A 19143-nucleotide genomic window follows, 5' to 3' on the forward strand; every position below is an offset into this window, starting at 1 on the left:
CTCTCTTAAACTAACATTTTACTAGTAGAAAATTGTTTTAGTTTATCTATATACTTTACTAGGTAAAATAAAACATTTATCATATCAAGCTCAAAACATGTTATAAAAAGAAGTTCTAAATCAAAAAAAATCTTTTATCTGATTTGTTATAACTAATTTTTTTAAATAATACTTTAACCACAACTATTTATACATAATAGGGTTTTTTAAACAATACTTTTAATTAAAATATGTTTCAACCTTTATACTATGATAGTAATTGTTAATTACCCTAAACAATTTTTTTCAAATAAATCTTTGGTTTTGTTGGTATTTGCACTATTTGTAAGCATTTTAGGTTTTTTTTGAAATACAATTCTAAAACTATAGATTTTTGAGCTGTCTAAATAATTTAAGTTTTTAGAATTAGTACTTTCGCATAAATTGCTTTTCAATTAATTCCAGTTTTTATAGTTTCCTATTTAAAAAATCTTATTTCTTGAAACATTTCTTTTTTAAACATATAAAAACAACATGCACACATTGTTCATATTCTATTTCTGTGTTTGCAATTTTTTCTAACTACTTGTTATATTCAGCAGAATGGAAATAGATAATGTTTTAATTTGCTTTCTGGTTTTTCTGACGTCTAAATCCATTTCGAAAAAGCAGCAATTGTCATTGAAAGTAGATATTGGTAATGATGAAAGTCACAGTTTTCCATTGGATGTAGTGTTTGGTGAAAAACATGCACAATATGGTAAAGAAGGCTCACTTGTAAGTTTTAATGCATTTTTCTTTTTAGTGGAAACAGTTCAAGCTTTTTTTGCACGCCGTGTTGATGTGCTAAAAACTAAGAAAGTACGTTTGTTAATTAAAAACTTTGAGATGAATGTATTTTATACATAAAGAAACAATGTTTTTAGTATTATCGCAAAATGAATATTTTTAGCCTAATTTACTATAATCAGGACTAGACACAACAACAGTCATAAAAAAAGTTCTGTTGTATTAATGAAACAAGTTTTATTTTTAAGTTTTGTTCCAAAAAAAATATCTTTGTTAATAGCAATTAAATTATTATTAGCACAACGTTTTAATATTTGAACATATTTTTTGTGGCTATGTTAGTCCGGGTTCCCACTTACTGAGGCCACTCAGACTAGTTTGATGTTTTTTTCAGTCAACATGAAAAGTTCAGGCTTGTTTGAAGTGTTTTTTTTTAATTTTTAGTTTTTTTTTCTAGTTTTGAGTAACTATTTTATTTCATTTATTTGAAATCATGTTTTCTATAGATGTTAAGTTCTTTTGTTATTACCTGAATTTTGTAAGTGTTTCAGCTTGAGTAACATTTATTTAATTTTTAGCTCTTTTTTACTCATAAACTCAGGCTAGCTTTTGGTTATTCAGACTTCCTTTTTACCTCAAAAAGTAGCAACCCTTGTATGTTCTCGAATGTCATTAAGACATTGACCTTACTAATATTTTCCTTAGTTAACTTGACTTCTATAACCTTAAATTAGTTGTCATCATAATGTCTACAAACACGAAAATCTTTACACTAATTAGTCTTATAAAATTTAGTTAACTATATGAAAACAACATATAAAATAAAAGTTTCAAGGATATATCACTTTAAACCAGGGTTTCCCAAACTCATTTTCATAATATTAAGTTGGCAGAAATTAAAAAGCTTCGCCCACTCCTTTTTAACATATCGCCCCTTAATTAATCATTTACCAATTTACTTTTTTGCCCTCTTATTGCTTGTTGCCCATGATAGCCAAAAATCACCTCAAAGGGAACCCTGTTTCAAACTAGGTTGTACAAAATGTTTAACCAAAATACCTTATTTCAGCATTTCATTCAAATTTCATTCAAACTAGTAGTTACTGAAGCAAAAAGCTAACTTTTTTGGTATTTAATTCAAGTTTCACTTAAGTTGTGCTAAACTAATAATGTAAAGAAAAAGATAACTATCTTGATGTATTACAATCAAATTATGTTGTGTTAATAAGCTTTTAAATTTTAATCTTTTTATTTAAGAGCAAAACTACTTACTAACTATCTAGGCAAATAAAAGTGCTTGTATTTGTAAACTTAATGTCAAAAGAAAATACTTTTTTCAGTTCTAGTAGTTTAGTATTGAGTGCGCTTGAAAACTAAATTTTAATTCATTTTTTTACAGATGATGTTTGATGAAGTTGAAAACAAAATTTACATGTCTTCATCTAAATACTCACATGTGAAAATTGCTCTTGTTTTTGTCAAAGGTATTTTCGATTGTAAATCTATCAGTTGGTGATACGCTTTTAGTAAATTACTTTGTTTTATAATCTCCGCATAAAAATGCTCATTTAATAATTCAACAATAAAAAATATGCTTTATAAATGTTTTGAAATTCTCAAACTGTTTCAACCTTAAGTAAAAACGAGTTATTAAAATTAAAACAGTTAATTCCTAAGCACTAACAAAATTTATCTGTGTATATTATACCTTGATAATGCATCTATCTATACCAATGTTTCCTTTTTTTTTCAAATGTCCCCCTTCGAATAAATAAAAAAGGCTGTGGCCCCCTCCAACAAGACTACTCAAAAAACTACCATTTAAAAACACCTAAGATCTTTTTTTGTTTTTTTTTTTGCTATTCATCTGCAACTCAAGAAATATCTAGTGTAAGTTTCAAAATTATTAATAAAAGCACCTAAGACCTTTTTTTGCTCTTCATCTGCATCTGAAGAATTTCTAGTGTAAGTTTCAAAACTTTATGACTGCCCAAAATTTTTAAAAATACTCTCCCTCCCTTTACTAGTTATTGCGCCCCGACTTACTAAAATTGTACCCAGGATGGCGGTACCACCCACTTTGGGAAACCCCTATTTGTACAATAATCTATATTTTTTGTAATATTCTGTTAAAATTAACTTGTACACAACTTATCTTATGCTTTTAAGGTCTGTTAAGGACTATAATGGGGGTCTCAAGCAACTTTGAAAAATTAAGAATGGCTTATGTATAAAAGAAGTTTGTTTGAGCTTCAACTTACTTATAATGTTTTTCATTTGATATATATTTAGTTTTGTAAAATGAGTTTTATAGGATAAAGTTAATTCTTTTTTCGAGTTCAGTTTTCTTAAGAACTAAAAACATCACTAAAATTATTTCACTCCTAGGTTTTAAATATAGGTACCACAAATTTAAAATTATAATTCCTTAGTTTGATTTGAAAAGTGTAGCGTAGAATAAAAAAATATATATGGCTAAAACTAGTTACTAAAATAAAGTTTTTTTTATCGATTAGTGTTTTTGTTAAAAAATTAAAAATAATATCAAACAATTTTTTAATAAGGATCATAATTAAAGAAAACAATTTATTTAACTAGTTTTTGATTTGTTTTTTAAAAGGAATAATAATTAATTTTCATTTATTGTGCTACTTAATCATCTCTTTACAGCTAGTAAGTTGAAAAATACTTTTGTTTTTAAATAAAAATTGGTTTCTTAAAAATCGTTGGAATATATATTTTTTTATTGCATCGTATTTTTTCGCCTTTTTAGTAAGGACCTTTTTTACGAAACCAAATAAGCTGTTTAATTCTGACCTGTTATCTCTCAAAAACTATATTGAACAAAATGTAGCGAGGAAAAGTAACTGGTAACTTAGTTTATTATCTTCAAAATAAAACCAAGATAAAAAATAGTTTAGCATACTCATTATGGTCTACTAATCAGTATTTTTGTACAATTGAAACATTTTTATTTAGTTCATAAGTATAACTTTTGTAGTAAAACTACTACATTGTATGTATTGATTATGAAATTGATAACAAATGTTCAAAAGATGCCGAAAGTAACAGAGGATCGCCAAGAAACGTTTTAAATGATAAAGTTTTGTACACCGTGAAAAAGTTTAAAGAAATTGGCATCGATACTTTTGCAACAGTGGTGATTTCAGATATGAATTTGGATAAAAAGGTTATTTGTGTTTTGTTTTTATAGTAATAATTGATAGTTTTGAGGATTTTTATAAGTTTAGGCTGTTTGAAGCAAATAACATTTACTTTAATAACTAGTGTTTTTGTTTAATAACTAAAATTATTTTGGTTTATTTAAAGCATATAAGTACTCTTTTCTTTAAAGAATAGAAATATTTTGATCCTCTGAAGTTAATTAATTTTTAGTATTTTTTAGTTATTTTTATTTTAAGCAAACACTATCATTTATCTTGTACCTTTAATATAAAAAAAAACTTATGTAAATTAAGTGCAACAGCTATCACTTTAAAACAAGTAGTTTTTTTTTTGTAATTATTTAAATAGCTAACTTTTTATTTTTTATTTCAGAAACTGTTTTATTCTCATGTTGGTCAAGTTTATTCGTTAAAAAGTAGCAAAAGTTTCAAATGGTGGAAAAATTTCCTTATATCATCTAAAAACTGTTATATTGAAGATAAGTTAACAGAAAATTCGGTATATATTCATGTTATTTTAATTAATATAAAAATATAAGTTCTTTTGCCTTTTTTCTTTTAAGTCTGATGTAAAAGTAAAAAGAAAGCAGTAAAACTTTACAAAAGCTTCATAAATAAAAGACTTTGAAAATGAGTGGTAATTTACGTATTGACCCTTTTAAATATACTTAGGAGGCAATATGAAACTTGTATATATACAACAATCCTAGAAATGATAATTATAAGAAAAAAATTTGCAGTAAAAAAGTTTATAGTCTATGCAGTGTTTAAAAAAAGTCATCTTATTTATTTAAAGTTTTTGAGTCTATAAGAATTATACATACAATACAACGACTAAAGCTTAAAACTAACCTATTCAGTATGTTGAAAAAAATAAAGTAAACAGTTTCAGGTGTTAAAGTTACTATAATTTTAGCTAAGTAACAGGTTTATGCAATTTTTACTCAAGTTCTATAGTTTTTGTGGTTAGAGTACATTAAAATGTTGCCTTGTATCCTTGATTTTAATTTTTCTTAGAAAATAATATCTGAATTTTACAAGTAACGCTGTATTTTAATTTAAAAAAAAACTTCTGTTCAGCTTATTTGTTGTTATCATACAGCTTCACACATTTTAGTTATGTTTTGTCGCAACATTTAACCTAGCATATCTCTTTTGACCACACACCGCATGATTTTTTAACCAATTCAAACCCAACAGGAAAACTCAATGTCCAAATACGTTGATAAATTTGTGCTGACGTCAGCATTGATGCTGGTCTTGTTCATAGTGTTGGGATGGAAAACATTGCACCAGGGACTGCCAAGCCACGTGACTTCAGTGCATGTTAGTGGCTGCCACTGTTTGTGTACAAATACGTTGTTTGAAACTGGTTGTGATTTGTTTGAAATTTTGTATAAATTTGCAAACAGGTTAACTTTACAGTGCAACTTGTTGTGATTAAAATATTTTACGTTAAAGTTCATTTTTCCAATGTATTAAAATTTGTTGATGCCTTCTTGATTTTAACTTCAGGTTTTAGTAAATGAAGTTATACAAACAAAAAGCTTTTTTTTTTGCTTATGATTAGAAATATAAACTTTTAAGTATGTTTAAAGTTATTTAGCGTATATAAATTTGTTATCAAAGAAATCTTTTTATACTTAAGGAGCTGTTTCCAACAAAATCTGAAATAGCCAGTTATTGATTAAAAAAGTTAGTATTGCTTTATAAATCAACACAGCTAATAGTTGTTCAAAAATTTTTAGAGAATTTTAAAGTCTTCCATACATACTTAAAATATCTAATATTAATTGCAAAATTTGTGAACATAAGCTTTTTTTTGTAAAGTTTAAAATACTGTATATTATTTACATTTAATTTTTCTATAAATCCCTTAGTTTATCTTGTACACTAACTAAGCTCTGAAGTAGATTTATTATAATTTTTTTCAACATTTGAATCCAAAAAACACTGGCAGGTTTTCCGGGCAGCTAAAAAGATTGTCAACGAAATGGAAGAAACGACCTGCAACGTTGAGCGAACTGACCAATTCGAAACCGAAAACGGCTGCCCAATCTGCCTCGAAAAGTTCGTTGGCAACCGACCCATACGCGTGTTGCCATGCAGACACCGTTACCATAGCGACTGCGTCGATGATTGGCTGGTGAAGAGGCGGAGTTGCCCGTTATGCGGTTACGATATTTTGCGAAATTACAAAAATGCGTGATCTTTTTAAAGTGTGTCTTGCTAAATTGCACTGCCCGGAGTTTTATAATTTACTTTTCACTTTAAATTTTTTACTTTGATTTTTGATAACTGTTTTTGAAATGTGCAATTTCGAGTTTGTTTATTCATACCTGTATGTTTTTATCTTTTTAATGTATTTTTTGGTACCTTAACATGAAAATAGTTTGCTGTTGTTTACTAGAAAACAAAACCTGATTATTTTGTGAAATATTTAGAAAGTACGTTTGAATAGTTTAGATTGGCCTTAAAACAAGTTTTGAGCGGATGTTATAGGCATTTGGGAGGTAAATCACTTTTATCATAATTTGATCTAATTTTCTTTAATTTTAACTAAGCTAAAAGTTGCTTTTTACAATTTGAAAAAATTCAAATTAATTTTAGAAAAAAGATATAGCCGGTCAAAATCGGAGACTACGAATATTCCTTGTGGGAGGCGCAAACTAAAAAGGAGAAAAAAGACAATTTCACTAAAAATCTATCTACTCCTAAGTTTTTTGAGATAATCACCTCAAACTTTCAGGAAGTTTTTTTTGCAATATTTAGAATATTCTGTCTGAAAAAAATCTAAAAAAAAAAATATATATATATAATAAATTAAACAAAAAAAATTTTTTTTTTTTTATTAAATTTTATTTGCTCATAATTTTGTTCCGGCAGAATTTTCTAAATATTGTAAGTAACGAGTCTGAGGTGATTATCTTCAAAACGTAGAAGATATATTTTCAGTTATTCGCCGTTTTAGTTTGCGCCTTCCATAAGAAACCTATAGTAGTATCCGACTTCGACCGGCTATATCTCAAAAAGTATTATTAGTTTTAAAAATCTGTTAAAAGCAACTTGTAGCTAAGTTAAAACTCAATAAAATAAAGCTAAATTGTGAAAAAGGTGATTTACCCCTCCCTTATGCCCTCATACAGTTTATTTTCCAGTTGTGAAAAAGTAACAAAAAAAACTAAGACTTCAAATAAAAAAAACTATCTTCAGTTTTTACTATGTTACATTTGGTGCACTTTATGATCAAAATCAAAAGAGGCCAGTAGCAACATACAAATTATTTTGAAACAACCATTAATGAAAATATTTTGTTAAAAGTCTAAACTTGCTCGCAAGTACTTTTATAAAAATTTATTAAAAAAATATTAAGTAGTATTTCAACTTACAATATTCAGTTATCATGATTTCTATTACTGAGTTTGTAGTTTCTGTATTTACAAACTAAATTTTTATTTCATGGGATAAGTTTTTTTTCAAAGTGTACTTAATTTTATTTTTGTTTTCAATGCTGATCCGTTATGGACATTCTTTTAAGATTAGCTGTTTTAGATTTTTTTTTGTCAAATTTGTTAAGATTAGACGCTATACGATCCAAGTGTAAAAAATAACTATATTATCTATAGCAACCAGACTCAGAAAAAAAAATTATACGCAGTAATTTTCATGTATTTTATTTTTAACTTGAAATTTAGTTTCCACAAATAACAATTTTCAAATAAGTTGTATACATTTTATGAACATAAATAAATGTCATATGTTGTTTTAAAGTAAAAAATAGTGATATGAACAAAATTTCACTTCAGGAATCAATTGCGTACAGAGCCACTTTGAGACTTTAGATATATTTTTGAGTAAATTGAGTGCAAAACATCAACTAAGTTTCTCAAAACTACAACAATCGTGTTAAAACAATTTGTACACTAATTAAGTTTTTGGAAAATAACTTCGGTTTATATGAGCAAGAAAACTTTGAATATTTGTATAAATACATGGATGATGAACTTTTAGCTGTTCAAAAAAGTATTCTCTGTTTATAAAAGAGTTTTATAGCCTTTTAATAGTTTTTTAATTTATCTATATTTAGTTATTTTAAGTTTGGTATTGATTTACTTCAATGTAGGGGCGTGTTTTGACTGATTTCCCGTGCGACCCCAAAAAAAATGTAATAAAAAAAATTGAAGTGTTTCTTTTTTAGTTAGTTTACTATAGATATATATATCTACATGTTAACTTTTTGATATCAGGCAAAGTATATTTTCTATTTAGTGTCAAAAGCCACTAAAATTAACAAATAAAAGCAAAATTTTCATCATAAAAATAAATTATATTTATTAAAAGGTTATCAGAAGGCTTAAGTATTTATTTAATTACATATAAGTAAGTATTTATGTTCAACCCAAAATTTTTTGAATCTACCTTGCACCTTTAAAATTTATATAACTATGTAATTACAAACTTCAAATGAATAGAAATTTATGAAAAGATTGAGTATGTTTTTATTTAATTGTGCTTATTGTAAAACGATATTTTAGGGTTCTAAAACAAGCAACATAAAAAAAAACGACAATCTACAATAACAAACATGTTTTCAAAAGTATCTAGTTCTAAATAAATCTCAATTGCAATGTTTTTTATTAATATCACGTTTTACTTTTATATCTTAATCATTGCTTATATAAGTGTCAATTGAAATGTTCGTTAACATCGCTTTTTTATACGTATTTTATATTTATGATACAATCATTGGGTATGTACGCGTTAATTTCACTATTAAATATTTACTGTAAATAAATAAACTTTAACATGTTTATTTCAAATATTGAGTTTGATATACAGTTCGTAAGTTCATTACTTATTTTCTGGTTTCTTTGGTTTTAAATTATTTAAATTAAATATAGTACAACTTATTTAAAATATAATGCTTTTGTATTACTAGTTTAAGATTTAAAAAAATTACATTTTGAACTCAGCGTTTTGAAAAATTGCGTACTAACCCGGCAGTTCTTACCTAGCAAGTGCGTATCTAGTTGGCAGGTAACTGTACTTTGAAAAAGTTGTAAATTACGTACCGAGCACATTTAAAAAGGAAATTTTAATTCAAATTAGCCAAGCAAAAGTGTTTTAAACAAACTATTTTGAATGATTTTACAGCTCCCAGGGTTATATTTTTTAATAGGAAGCGTTTCACAAAACACGTATTGTTTTGATTTATACAACACTAAACACTTTACATTTTTTGATAAAGTTTTATAATAGTTGTTAACGTCTGCTATTAATTTGTTTTCAAACATTTTGTTTGTTTTTAGCTTGATATTTTGCTTTTCTATTTCAAGTAGAGCTTTTTGATTGGGTAATTTATTTAAATATCAATGAACATGTTTTTCTATCATTAATACAAGTTAATTACAAAATTTTATTAGCACTTTGTATTTAGTCTCTTACAAATAGACCACTTTGTTATACATTTTAGCTTCAAAAAGTAAAGCATAATTTACATATGGTCAACAATTACAGGGTCTGGATATTTTTACTGAAATTTAAAGAACTCGATTTTTATTGGGATTTGCATGTTTTTTACTAGTTTTTTATAATCGTTTAAAATTTAAATACTTTTATGCACCTGAGAAACTTCCGAAGTTAGTGTAGTGCTCAATTAAGGAATGTTTTAAAGTATATTATTTAACAAAAAAAAAAGTGCAACCCCACTAAAAATTAGTCTAGGCATGCCCCTGCAGCATAGATAGTATGAATAATTAACACTCAAGTATCGTATTTTTTTACAATATTTGTATTAATTACCATTATTTAAGTTAAACTTCCGAGGTATTGAGTTTTCAAACATAAGTAAAGCTAAAGATTTTCATGTAACTAATTAAGATGACTTTATTCTGTTTTTAAAAAGTATATTATTATTAGTAATAAACATAATTTCCTTATTTAGAGATATTTAAATGCATAATCAAAATAAAAATCATACAAATGAAGTTTAAAAAGTTTTTGTTGTTGTCTTTAATATGCAACTAAATTTACAACTATTATTTTACATAATTTAGTATTTTTAATATTAAGAATTCTCTAGATACAATAACGCCTTCAGTAAACATTTCAGAATTTTTGTGTATTTTCATCTGAGAAAAATGTCTGAGAAGTACAATACTGGTGATGGAAGTAACGGAGCAGGGTCTAATGGAGAACTCAGACGCAGTGCTAGAATTCTGAAAAGAAGTAATGAAAAGGCTAAATCTGATACTAACCCAACTTCCAGTACCAATAATGAACCAATGATACAAAATATTAATGAGCCAAATATGCCTAGAAATCCACAAGCTCCTGAAATTCCACAAGCTCCTGAATATCAACCAGCTCCTGAAAATCAACCAGCTCCTGTTAATCAACCAGCCCAAGCACCGCTCGATGGACCAGCTCGCCGACGAAGAGCAGAACCAAGGAGAAGGATTCGTTGCCGTCGGTGTGTAGGGTGCTTGCGGCAGAATTGCAGAGCATGCATATATTGCAACGATATGATAAAGTACGGTGGCCCCGGTATCATGAATCAAAGTTGCATGATGAGAAGATGTTTGAATCCTGTTGACCCGGATGTCGGACCTCGTATCCTCCGCCCAGTGAACAAATGAATCGACAGTCTCCCGTTGCGTGTGGAATTTGTTCTTGGAATGAGCAACTCAAATTTGTTGGTGCATATCAGCATTGATGTTGTTCATAGAGTTTATTAAACTATTTTACCACAACAAGTTGTGATCACTTTTGCTTAAAAGTTGTTATACGTATTACTATAGGACAATTTTTGAAAAGTAGCTGTTTACGTTTCTGTATTTATAATGTTTTGTGTTTGGAAAGTAATGTTTTATACGCTGAAATAAATAGTTGTTATTAGTTTTATTTTAGATTTAGGTTTCAAAATATGCCTTGTCAAGCACTGTGAATAGTTTTTGACTCTATCATTTGATGAATAAACTTTGAACTTTAATTGCTTTGACTTTGTAATTTTTAATAAGTATATAAACGCTATACAGGTTATACAGCATTTTACTTTAAAACAGTATTATTTTTAAAACTATCATACTTAATAAATTTATAGTTCATTACTAACTCTAATTTCAATTTATTGTTTTCATAGTGGAACAAGCCATTTAGCTGTAAGTTTATAGTTGTCCACTTTCAAATAAAACTTTGCATGTCACTTATGGACAATAAATTATACTTCATTTCCTAAGATCTCTATTCTCTTCATTTAAATCTTAATTCTCCAGTTTTATAAACCCCAGACCCCGAATAACTAAAGTTTCAAACCTCTTATGAATTTTAATTATTTTCTTGTTCTAGAAATCCTAGATTATCTAATACAACTTTCAAAACTTAAAAGATCGTATTTTTACCCTTCGCTGGCCGCATTGACCTACATTTGGCATGGCTAGTAATTCCCCAACTTATATAAAACTTATTTTGATTATATATATGTATAACTAACAATGTTTAACAAAGTATACACATACTTATGCAGTTCAATGCAATTACATACATGCAATTTTTTACATTTATTTAAGCTTTTATATATCAATTCTGATTAAGTCGATGAGGCAAACTGTTAAAAGAAAACCTTTAATATTAAAAATTCCTTCCTGATATAAATCAGTTTTAGTCTAATCATTGTTGCACAGTAAATTTTTACTTAGTTCAGAATTTAAAAACAGGTTTTGATAACTTTGACATAATGCCTAACGAGGTGCTTATAAGTTATATCATTAATTTTAACATTAGGCTTAAAAAGCAAAAGTTTTATCTTATAATCTTTTAAACTTTGGATCTTGGTGACCGGAAAAAAGTCGTCGTACACCACAATTAAATTAAAACCATAAAGAGCTAAAATTAATGTCAAAATTTAAACCTAAAAAAAAATCAAATAGAGAATATATAAAAACTTTTCCAAAAAACATGCATTTCAAACATTTTAAATCTTAAATATGTTAAATTTAAAAACTTCAAAGTGTTGATTATTAAAAAAACTTATAAAAATTGTTCGAAGAAGAGAAAAAAAAGAAATATGTGTTTTATGGGCCGTAGTACTTTGTAGTTTTAAAAAGTTCGCCTGTAAAAGTTTTATACAAGAACAAATATGTAAAGAAAAAAAGTTAGGCAACACAGTTTGCTCACAAACAAACAAAAACATTCTTGTTAACTTTTTATTATACAAATCTAAATCTTTAACTTTCTACATTAGCTTCATTTTAACTAAAAAATACTTCGTGGACCAGAAACTTTTGCTCAGCCGGCCGAAGTTTGTCGAGAACTATTTGAAGAAAAGATTAAATGGAAATTTCCGTTAAAGTTTGTAAATTTCTGCAAGTTTTTATTTAAAAATGTATTTATTCGATAGGTCATCGTCATAATTATTTAATTATTAGTTTTCTGGTTTCCATGGTTATTTATACACACCACAGATTTTTTTATCAATTTTCCACTTACTTTCACAAACAGAGTTAGCAAACATTTTAAGTTTGTTAACAGAATAAGTAAAGAATAGTTAAATCAAACAAACAGTATACAAAGCAGAACGACTGAATCGAACTTTCAGCAACCAGCATTTTTTTGACGGAAAACAAAGAAAAGTTCGGAAGCTTCACAACAAGTTTCTATACAAGTTGCGGCTATTTTGTACATTAGTGTTAGTTAAGTTGATAAGTATATGTTGTCTATACTTTTGATAATTTTTTCTCATAAAACAAGCATATATCTATAGCTTGATTTTTAAAAAATCTTAAAGACAAAAATTATATATTTATTTGGGAGTTTAGTGCAAATTAAAATTTGTTTAAAACCATGTTTTGTGCTCTTTAAATACCGTCTTAATGGAATTCTAATTTTTGTTGATTAATTGCTTAAAACAAAAATCAAAAAAATAATTGTTCAAAAAAAAAAAATTGTTTAGGTTATTATATTTTCTTTAACTTATAGGCATTTTTGTTTCTAAAAGTTCTCTTTTTAACTTTCAATCGCTTCTCCTCTTTTCAGAACTTATTAAAAAAATAAAATGAGTAAATCTATAAATTTGAAATATTTCCGATTAGGGTCGTTTTAAGTGAAACTTTTAAAATCTGAGAATAAACAGCAATCTTGCAACTGCAAAAATGTAAATAATTTTTTATGTATAAAAATAATCAAATAGTTTATTTTTAGTATCTTTTAGTAAAAACTGTTACACAGAAAGATAAAGAGTTGCATTCATTTAACCTATATTCAAATTAATCTCAAGACTAAGTAAATAAATTTACATATATATGACTTACACATTTTTTTTTGAAGAGCTTAGCTTAAAAAGCTCTTCAGTTCTTAAAACAAACAAATAAGTTGTTTATTAAACATTTTATTTTTTTTTTTTCGAATATAAGTTTTTTTTTTGTTTATTTTAAGCACTGAAGATCTCTTTGAGCGAAGTTTTGATTGACGAACAAAATTTGAAAAATAAATGTGATCTTCTTTTAACAAAGTAGACCTCTAAATGTTTATTCAACAACTAAACGCATAATCTTTGACATACTTTTAACTTTTATATATACTTTAAACTATTTTTGTTACTTCTAAATTTTTGATATTAAGCTCTCAAGCATTAAATACCGAACCGATACAAACAAGCTCAACTCATACCAAGCAATGCAATTTTGAACAAAGTTAAAAACAAAACTCGGCAACCTTAAAATCTCCCGACTGTTCAAACGTTCAACATACGCGCGATGATCAGCGTTTAGCCAGCTCGTCCGATCAAAAACATCTCAAAAAATTAAATTTGCACTGTTTTTTTCAAGTTTTTAAAGTTAAAAACTAAACTTGCTGTTCAACAGACTTGCGAAATGAGCAGCCAATCGAGGACCAACGTGCGTCCCAACTGCCAGCCGAGGAGGAACGGCCACGCCCAGACCGACGGGCGTTACGAGGACGAGGAGCTGGAATGGAGCCCGGTGAGGGTCGGGTCCGCGCTCGCGGTGGTCTTGCTGCTCGCCTACGGATCTTACAGCATGTACTCGCTCACCGAAAGTGACGTCAGCAGTGCCTACGTCAGGCCGTGAGTTGAATGTTCTTTTGTAAAATACACCTTTTATATTGTTATATAGAATATACTTTTTATCGTTATCAAAAAAAATTGTTTTGACCGGAAATTTCTGTATCTTTCAAAGTTTGAAATGTTAGTTTCTGTGTGAAGATTATAATTAACCAAATAAAATTACGTTGAAATTAGTTTTTTAAAATAATTTTAAAATTTTCTTTTTTCCTGAAACACTTTAGGACTTAAGATATTAAATTTATAAGCCTAGACTTGAATAATTGTATAGTTCTAGTATGAAATAGTTCTTAACTTTTTCACAAGCTTATGAGGTTTATTAATACTTGATTTAAATTTTTTTTAGATGATTTTTGTTTTATTTTTATTGAAATTTTAATTTATGAGTTTTTGCATAAATTTATTTTGATACGCTTAAAAACAATTACTTTTTTTCTAACTATCAATTTTTAACTTAAAAGTTTTGATTACCATACAAACAACATTGTTATAGTGCAATTAACCATTTTGTTGATTGTTTGACACAATTAATTTTTTTCTCACTGAAAATAAAGTAGTCAATTATTACTTTAGTTAATATTTCAAAGCCTAGCAAAGAAATAAGCCTAATGTTTCTACAGGGAACTGAAGCCCGGGATCGCCCCAGGTTGGAACCCTCCTAAATTTAATGACCCCGAACCTCGACCTATCAATAACTTCCCTCAATTCGAGCCTGACCCTGTACGCCCTGACCACTGGTCTAAATTGACCCCACTCCACCCAGACCCATCAAGAAATCCCAAGTTCCTCAATGGCGATCCCAGATTGCGCCCGACCGTCAAGCAGCCAAGAGGAGAGACCATGTCAGCTCATAGTTTCGAGAAACCTCAGTTTCTTTCCGACAGACCTGCTGCTCTTAAAAAGAAACGGTGGGATGATGAGGACTTGGAGGACGTGAACCCTGTTGACAATCCTGCGAACTGGGAAAAAGTAAAGTATGATCAGAATCCGAGATCAGCGCGCGAAAAAAGTAAATACAGATATGACGGCGGTAACGATTTGAACAATGTTGATGACCACTTTGAGCTGTCGAAGTGGGACGATCTTAAAAAGAAAAACGAAAAAAAGCACGCCCAAAGCTCGTATCTTGCACGTGAGAAAACAGAAGGCAGATCTCAGCTTCCTCTTAATTCTCCCGCTGATCCCACCGGTAAACCTGCTGCTTCCAATAAAAAATGGTGGGAGGAGGAATTCGAGGAGCCTGATCTTGATGATGAACCTATTGCTGCCAAGAAAAAATGGGGAAATGAAAATTTCGACGAAGATGATTTTTTAATGACTGACGAAGATGATTTCTTTTCCGACGAAGATGATTACTTGTTGCCCGACGAAGATGACTATTTGATGACTGACGAAGATGATTTCTTGTTGCCCGACGAAGATGATTACTTGATGTCCGACGAAGATGATTACTTGATGTCCGACGAAGATGATTTCTTGTATCCCGACGAAGATGATTTCTTTTTCGACGAAGATGACTACTTGATGTCCGACGAAGATGATTTCTCGTTTGACGAAGATGACTACTTGTACCCCGACGAAGATGATTTCTTGTTGCCCGACGAAGATGATGACGAAGGCTATATTTTTGATCTCACCGATAAACCTGCTGCTCGCAACGAAGTATGGACGGGTGAAGGTCTCGAGGAAAGTTCTTTCTACCGTGAGTTGATCGCGTCGGACAAATCCCGATTTCCGACCAAGGAAAACCGTAAAAATGTCGACGGCAGAAATCCCAGCCGGGACTGGCCAGGATTCACGGCTGAAAAAAGTCGAAACGGGTATGCTGACGAGATTAAGTGGACGGATTTCGGTGCTGACCATGGAAAGTGGAACAAGGATCGGGATGAGGAGCGTTTCAACGGTAGAAACAACCAACGTGAGAAGAGGAGGTCTAATGGATTTGGAAGAAGGCCAGCAAACGTCCAGTGGTAATAGAAGCAGCACCCGGTCGATATATAAAAGATAAATGCACATTTAAACATAAATAAATCTAAATGTATAATATAATAAATATAATAAAGCAATACTTGTCTGGCGTGTTTTTGTTTTAAGCTTTGAGTTATGCATAAATATAATGCTACAAAACCAACCGACTTAACAGACAGCATAGTACTTATAATTCTTTAAGTTTAAAAGCTATTAGAAAAAGGATGTCTGTTTCACTTTATTTTTTTAGTTATTCTTTATAAGGGTTCTTTATTTTGAAATATAATGTGGATATCGTACAAACTATTAGAATTAGAACTACAATTATTTTTAAAGTATTTAAAAATTGTTAAAAATTCTCTATCATATGTTTAAAATCGTCTTGTTTTCGCTAAGTTGTAGATGATATAAATCAGCAAACATTTTGTTTAAAATAAGGTTTTGACCAGTTTAAAAAATCATATGGGTATATCCAAAAAATATTTCAGTAGCTTTCTGTTTACTTGAAACTTTTATTATCACTACTATGAACATAGAAATTAGAAATTCTTTTGAAAAGCTTCTTAACTATGCTTTTTTTAATCATAATAAATTTACTTTGTAAATGCAAACTATACTTGTTATAGGTTTAAGCACTAGTTGTGTTAGAATCGTTAACCAAAAGTTTCCTTCGTACACCAGGTTCTTGGACCAAACGTTTTGAGCGCTTCTCTTTTGTTATTCAATAAACAATAAGTTAAGTCAGGATTTAGTGCTAGTTATTAAATTTAATTTTGCTTACTTTTTTTCATACAAAAGTTAATTAATATTTTTAATATCAAAATTAAGATTATATATGTATATTTTTTTAACTGCACCAAATAAAAAAGTATTCACAAAACTAAATTATTAATTTGATTTAACTTTTTTACTTCTAGTATTTTTTAAAGCAGTTAAAATTAGGGATGTTTTGAGACTTAATTGTTTCGACTTACTTGATAAAGAAAAGTTTCCTGGACAGAGAAAAAATACTAAAATTCTGTTTTAATTAAAAGATTTACACATATTTACACAGTATGTTGCCACTTAGTATCTTAATTATTTTTTTGAAAAAATGATAATTTCCTGACTAAGTAACAACTGTTTTAATTGCTACTGTGAAAAAAAATTGTTTATTTTTGTATAATTTAATGTGAAGTTTAAAGTGAATAGTAAAAGTTAGGTTAGCTTTGTGTTTATATAGTCAAGATTTTTCTAGAAATTACTAATTGGTACTTTTCTCTTTGGGATTTGCTAGTTTTTGCACTACATGTCAGACCAAAATTGTCAGGTTAAAAATATTTCTTTTTTTGGAAATAGTTTTTTTACCAGGCATAGAAACAACCACTTATATCAACAATGAATTTGTTATAGTTTGACCATGTCGTGTACTAATAATAATCCTGGGCAAGACGATAAACAGTGTCCAAGTGACGAACGGCTTGATAACCGGGAAGTTTTTTTGCCAGATCTTGACACCTGTTGTTTCGAGTGTTGTCGTACAACAAACGTTATAACAATCTAAACTGTTTTGCATAAGAAGTTTTTTATGAGCACATTGTTTATCATTTAGCACCTACTGTGTTTTTCTACCAAGTTTTAGCACCTACTGTGCACTACAAATATTGTTAAAAAGATTCAGTGTTTATGAAAAATTTATAAACACTTAAGTAAGTGATTACCTTTAATAGACCAATAGTTTGAAATCTGTGCAGAAAAAATAACTAAATAAAAAAGTTGTCAACTCTAAACTGTTTAATGTGCAACTTTTATACAATATTACAAGTATAACGGTGTAAATGTGTTCGTAGTATGCACTTCCTGAAAAGAAACCAAAACATTATTTTGGAAAAAAAAAAAACTGCGTTAAAATTTTCACTAACAGTAAACATTTTTGTGACAAGTAAAATACTTTTACGCAAACGTTTGAATTACCGTCTTCAAAATCAGCTTTTCACAAGCTTGATACCGTTATACTTGTAATATTGTATAAAAGTTGCACATTAAACAGTTTAGAGTTGACAACTTTTTTATTTAGTTATTTTTTCTGCACAGATTTCAAACTATTGGTCTATTAAAGGTAATCACTTACTTAAGTGTTTATAAATTTTTCATAAACACTGAATCTTTTTAACAATATTTAAGTTGTATTTTACTGCTTATTTTCAACATGAGATTTAGCTTAGCTTCATCGACATAAAGTTGAAGTATGCAATACTTTCATTATAAGAAGAAAGTACTATAATCACTAGATTTTGAAATTATTTTAAAATAAATTTTTAATTAAAATTTATATACCACTTTGTATTATCCGTTTCTATAAATTTAACGGTTTTCTATTTTGAACGTGAAATTAATCGTTAAATCAATTGAAATAAAAAGTAATCTAATTTTATGCTGGGTTGATCATTTTCTAAATGAATCATTAATCTTTAATCATGATATGTTAAAGCTATAGCTTAACATGTGTTACAACAATTTCTAAAGCAAGTTTTAGTCCAGAGGTCGGCAGCATTTTATGATTTGCGGGCCAATTTTCTCATAAGTTGTTGCTCGTTAGCCACACTCGGTAGAAAAGTTTTCACCTGGCTACTTAGAATAATTGAAGTTTACATAGAAAAACACTATTTTAAACAATAAGTTTGACAATGCATATATACAACATTATAACACTAACTAGTTATAAATCTTAGAGGTTTATCGCAAGTTTTTACTAGATTTTTTTGCTTTCAAAAAAGTATGATTTTTGCTGTAAAAGCATGGCGGGTAGAAAATGTTTGCTTCGCGAGCCGTATTTAGCCAACGGGCCGCAGTTTGCTGACCCGTTTTAGGCCCTAAAACATTATTTTAAATGACCACTCAAACATCAAAACTAGTTTTTTCACACCTGCATTCTTTCAATCTTTACTCTTATGTTGAATATTTGGTTGACACATCAGTATATAGTAGCAATAAAACTGAGTTATCATAGAAGTCAAACTTTTAAATGATAACTTGACAAATGCAAGAACAACTTCTGAAACAAAATTAAGCTAACAATCTACTGAATAGAATACAAGTATTTTTTGTAAAAAATTTTATTTTTTAATTTGAAAAAACATGAGCTTAAGCCAGCGTTTCACATAC

At 28.5% G+C, this 19143-nt stretch overlaps 1 protein-coding gene across 1 annotated transcript; it reads left to right on the forward strand.

Moving 5' to 3' along the window:
• Nucleotides 1-582: 582 nt before the first annotated feature.
• LOC145842687 (uncharacterized) lies at nucleotides 583-6533 on the forward strand. Its single transcript, XM_082950164.1, has 6 exons — nucleotides 583-756; nucleotides 2168-2252; nucleotides 3825-3958; nucleotides 4327-4452; nucleotides 5154-5279; nucleotides 5914-6533. Exons 1-6 carry the CDS (start codon nucleotides 583-585, stop codon nucleotides 6160-6162), a joined length of 894 nt encoding a protein of 297 aa, XP_082806290.1. The 3' UTR covers nucleotides 6163-6533.
• Nucleotides 6534-19143: the final 12610 nt, after the last annotated feature.

This window comes from Thalia democratica, chromosome 8, assembly GCF_965202585.1.
Source record: "Thalia democratica chromosome 8, ktThaDemo2.hap1.1, whole genome shotgun sequence".
In the NCBI taxonomy this organism is placed as follows: Eukaryota; Metazoa; Chordata; class Thaliacea; order Salpida; family Salpidae; genus Thalia; species Thalia democratica.

Excerpts from the sequence above, each read along its gene's own strand:
- LOC145842687 (XM_082950164.1), top strand. The coding sequence starts at position 583 with ATGGAAATAGATAATGTTTTAATTTGCTTTCTGGTTTTTCTGACGTCT. Across the intron at positions 757-2,167 it reads ATGGTAAAGAAGGCTCACTT|ATGATGTTTGATGAAGTTGA; the intron begins GTAAGTTTTAAT and ends ATTTTTTTACAG. Across the intron at positions 3,959-4,326 it reads ATATGAATTTGGATAAAAAG|AAACTGTTTTATTCTCATGT; the intron begins GTTATTTGTGTT and ends TTTTTATTTCAG.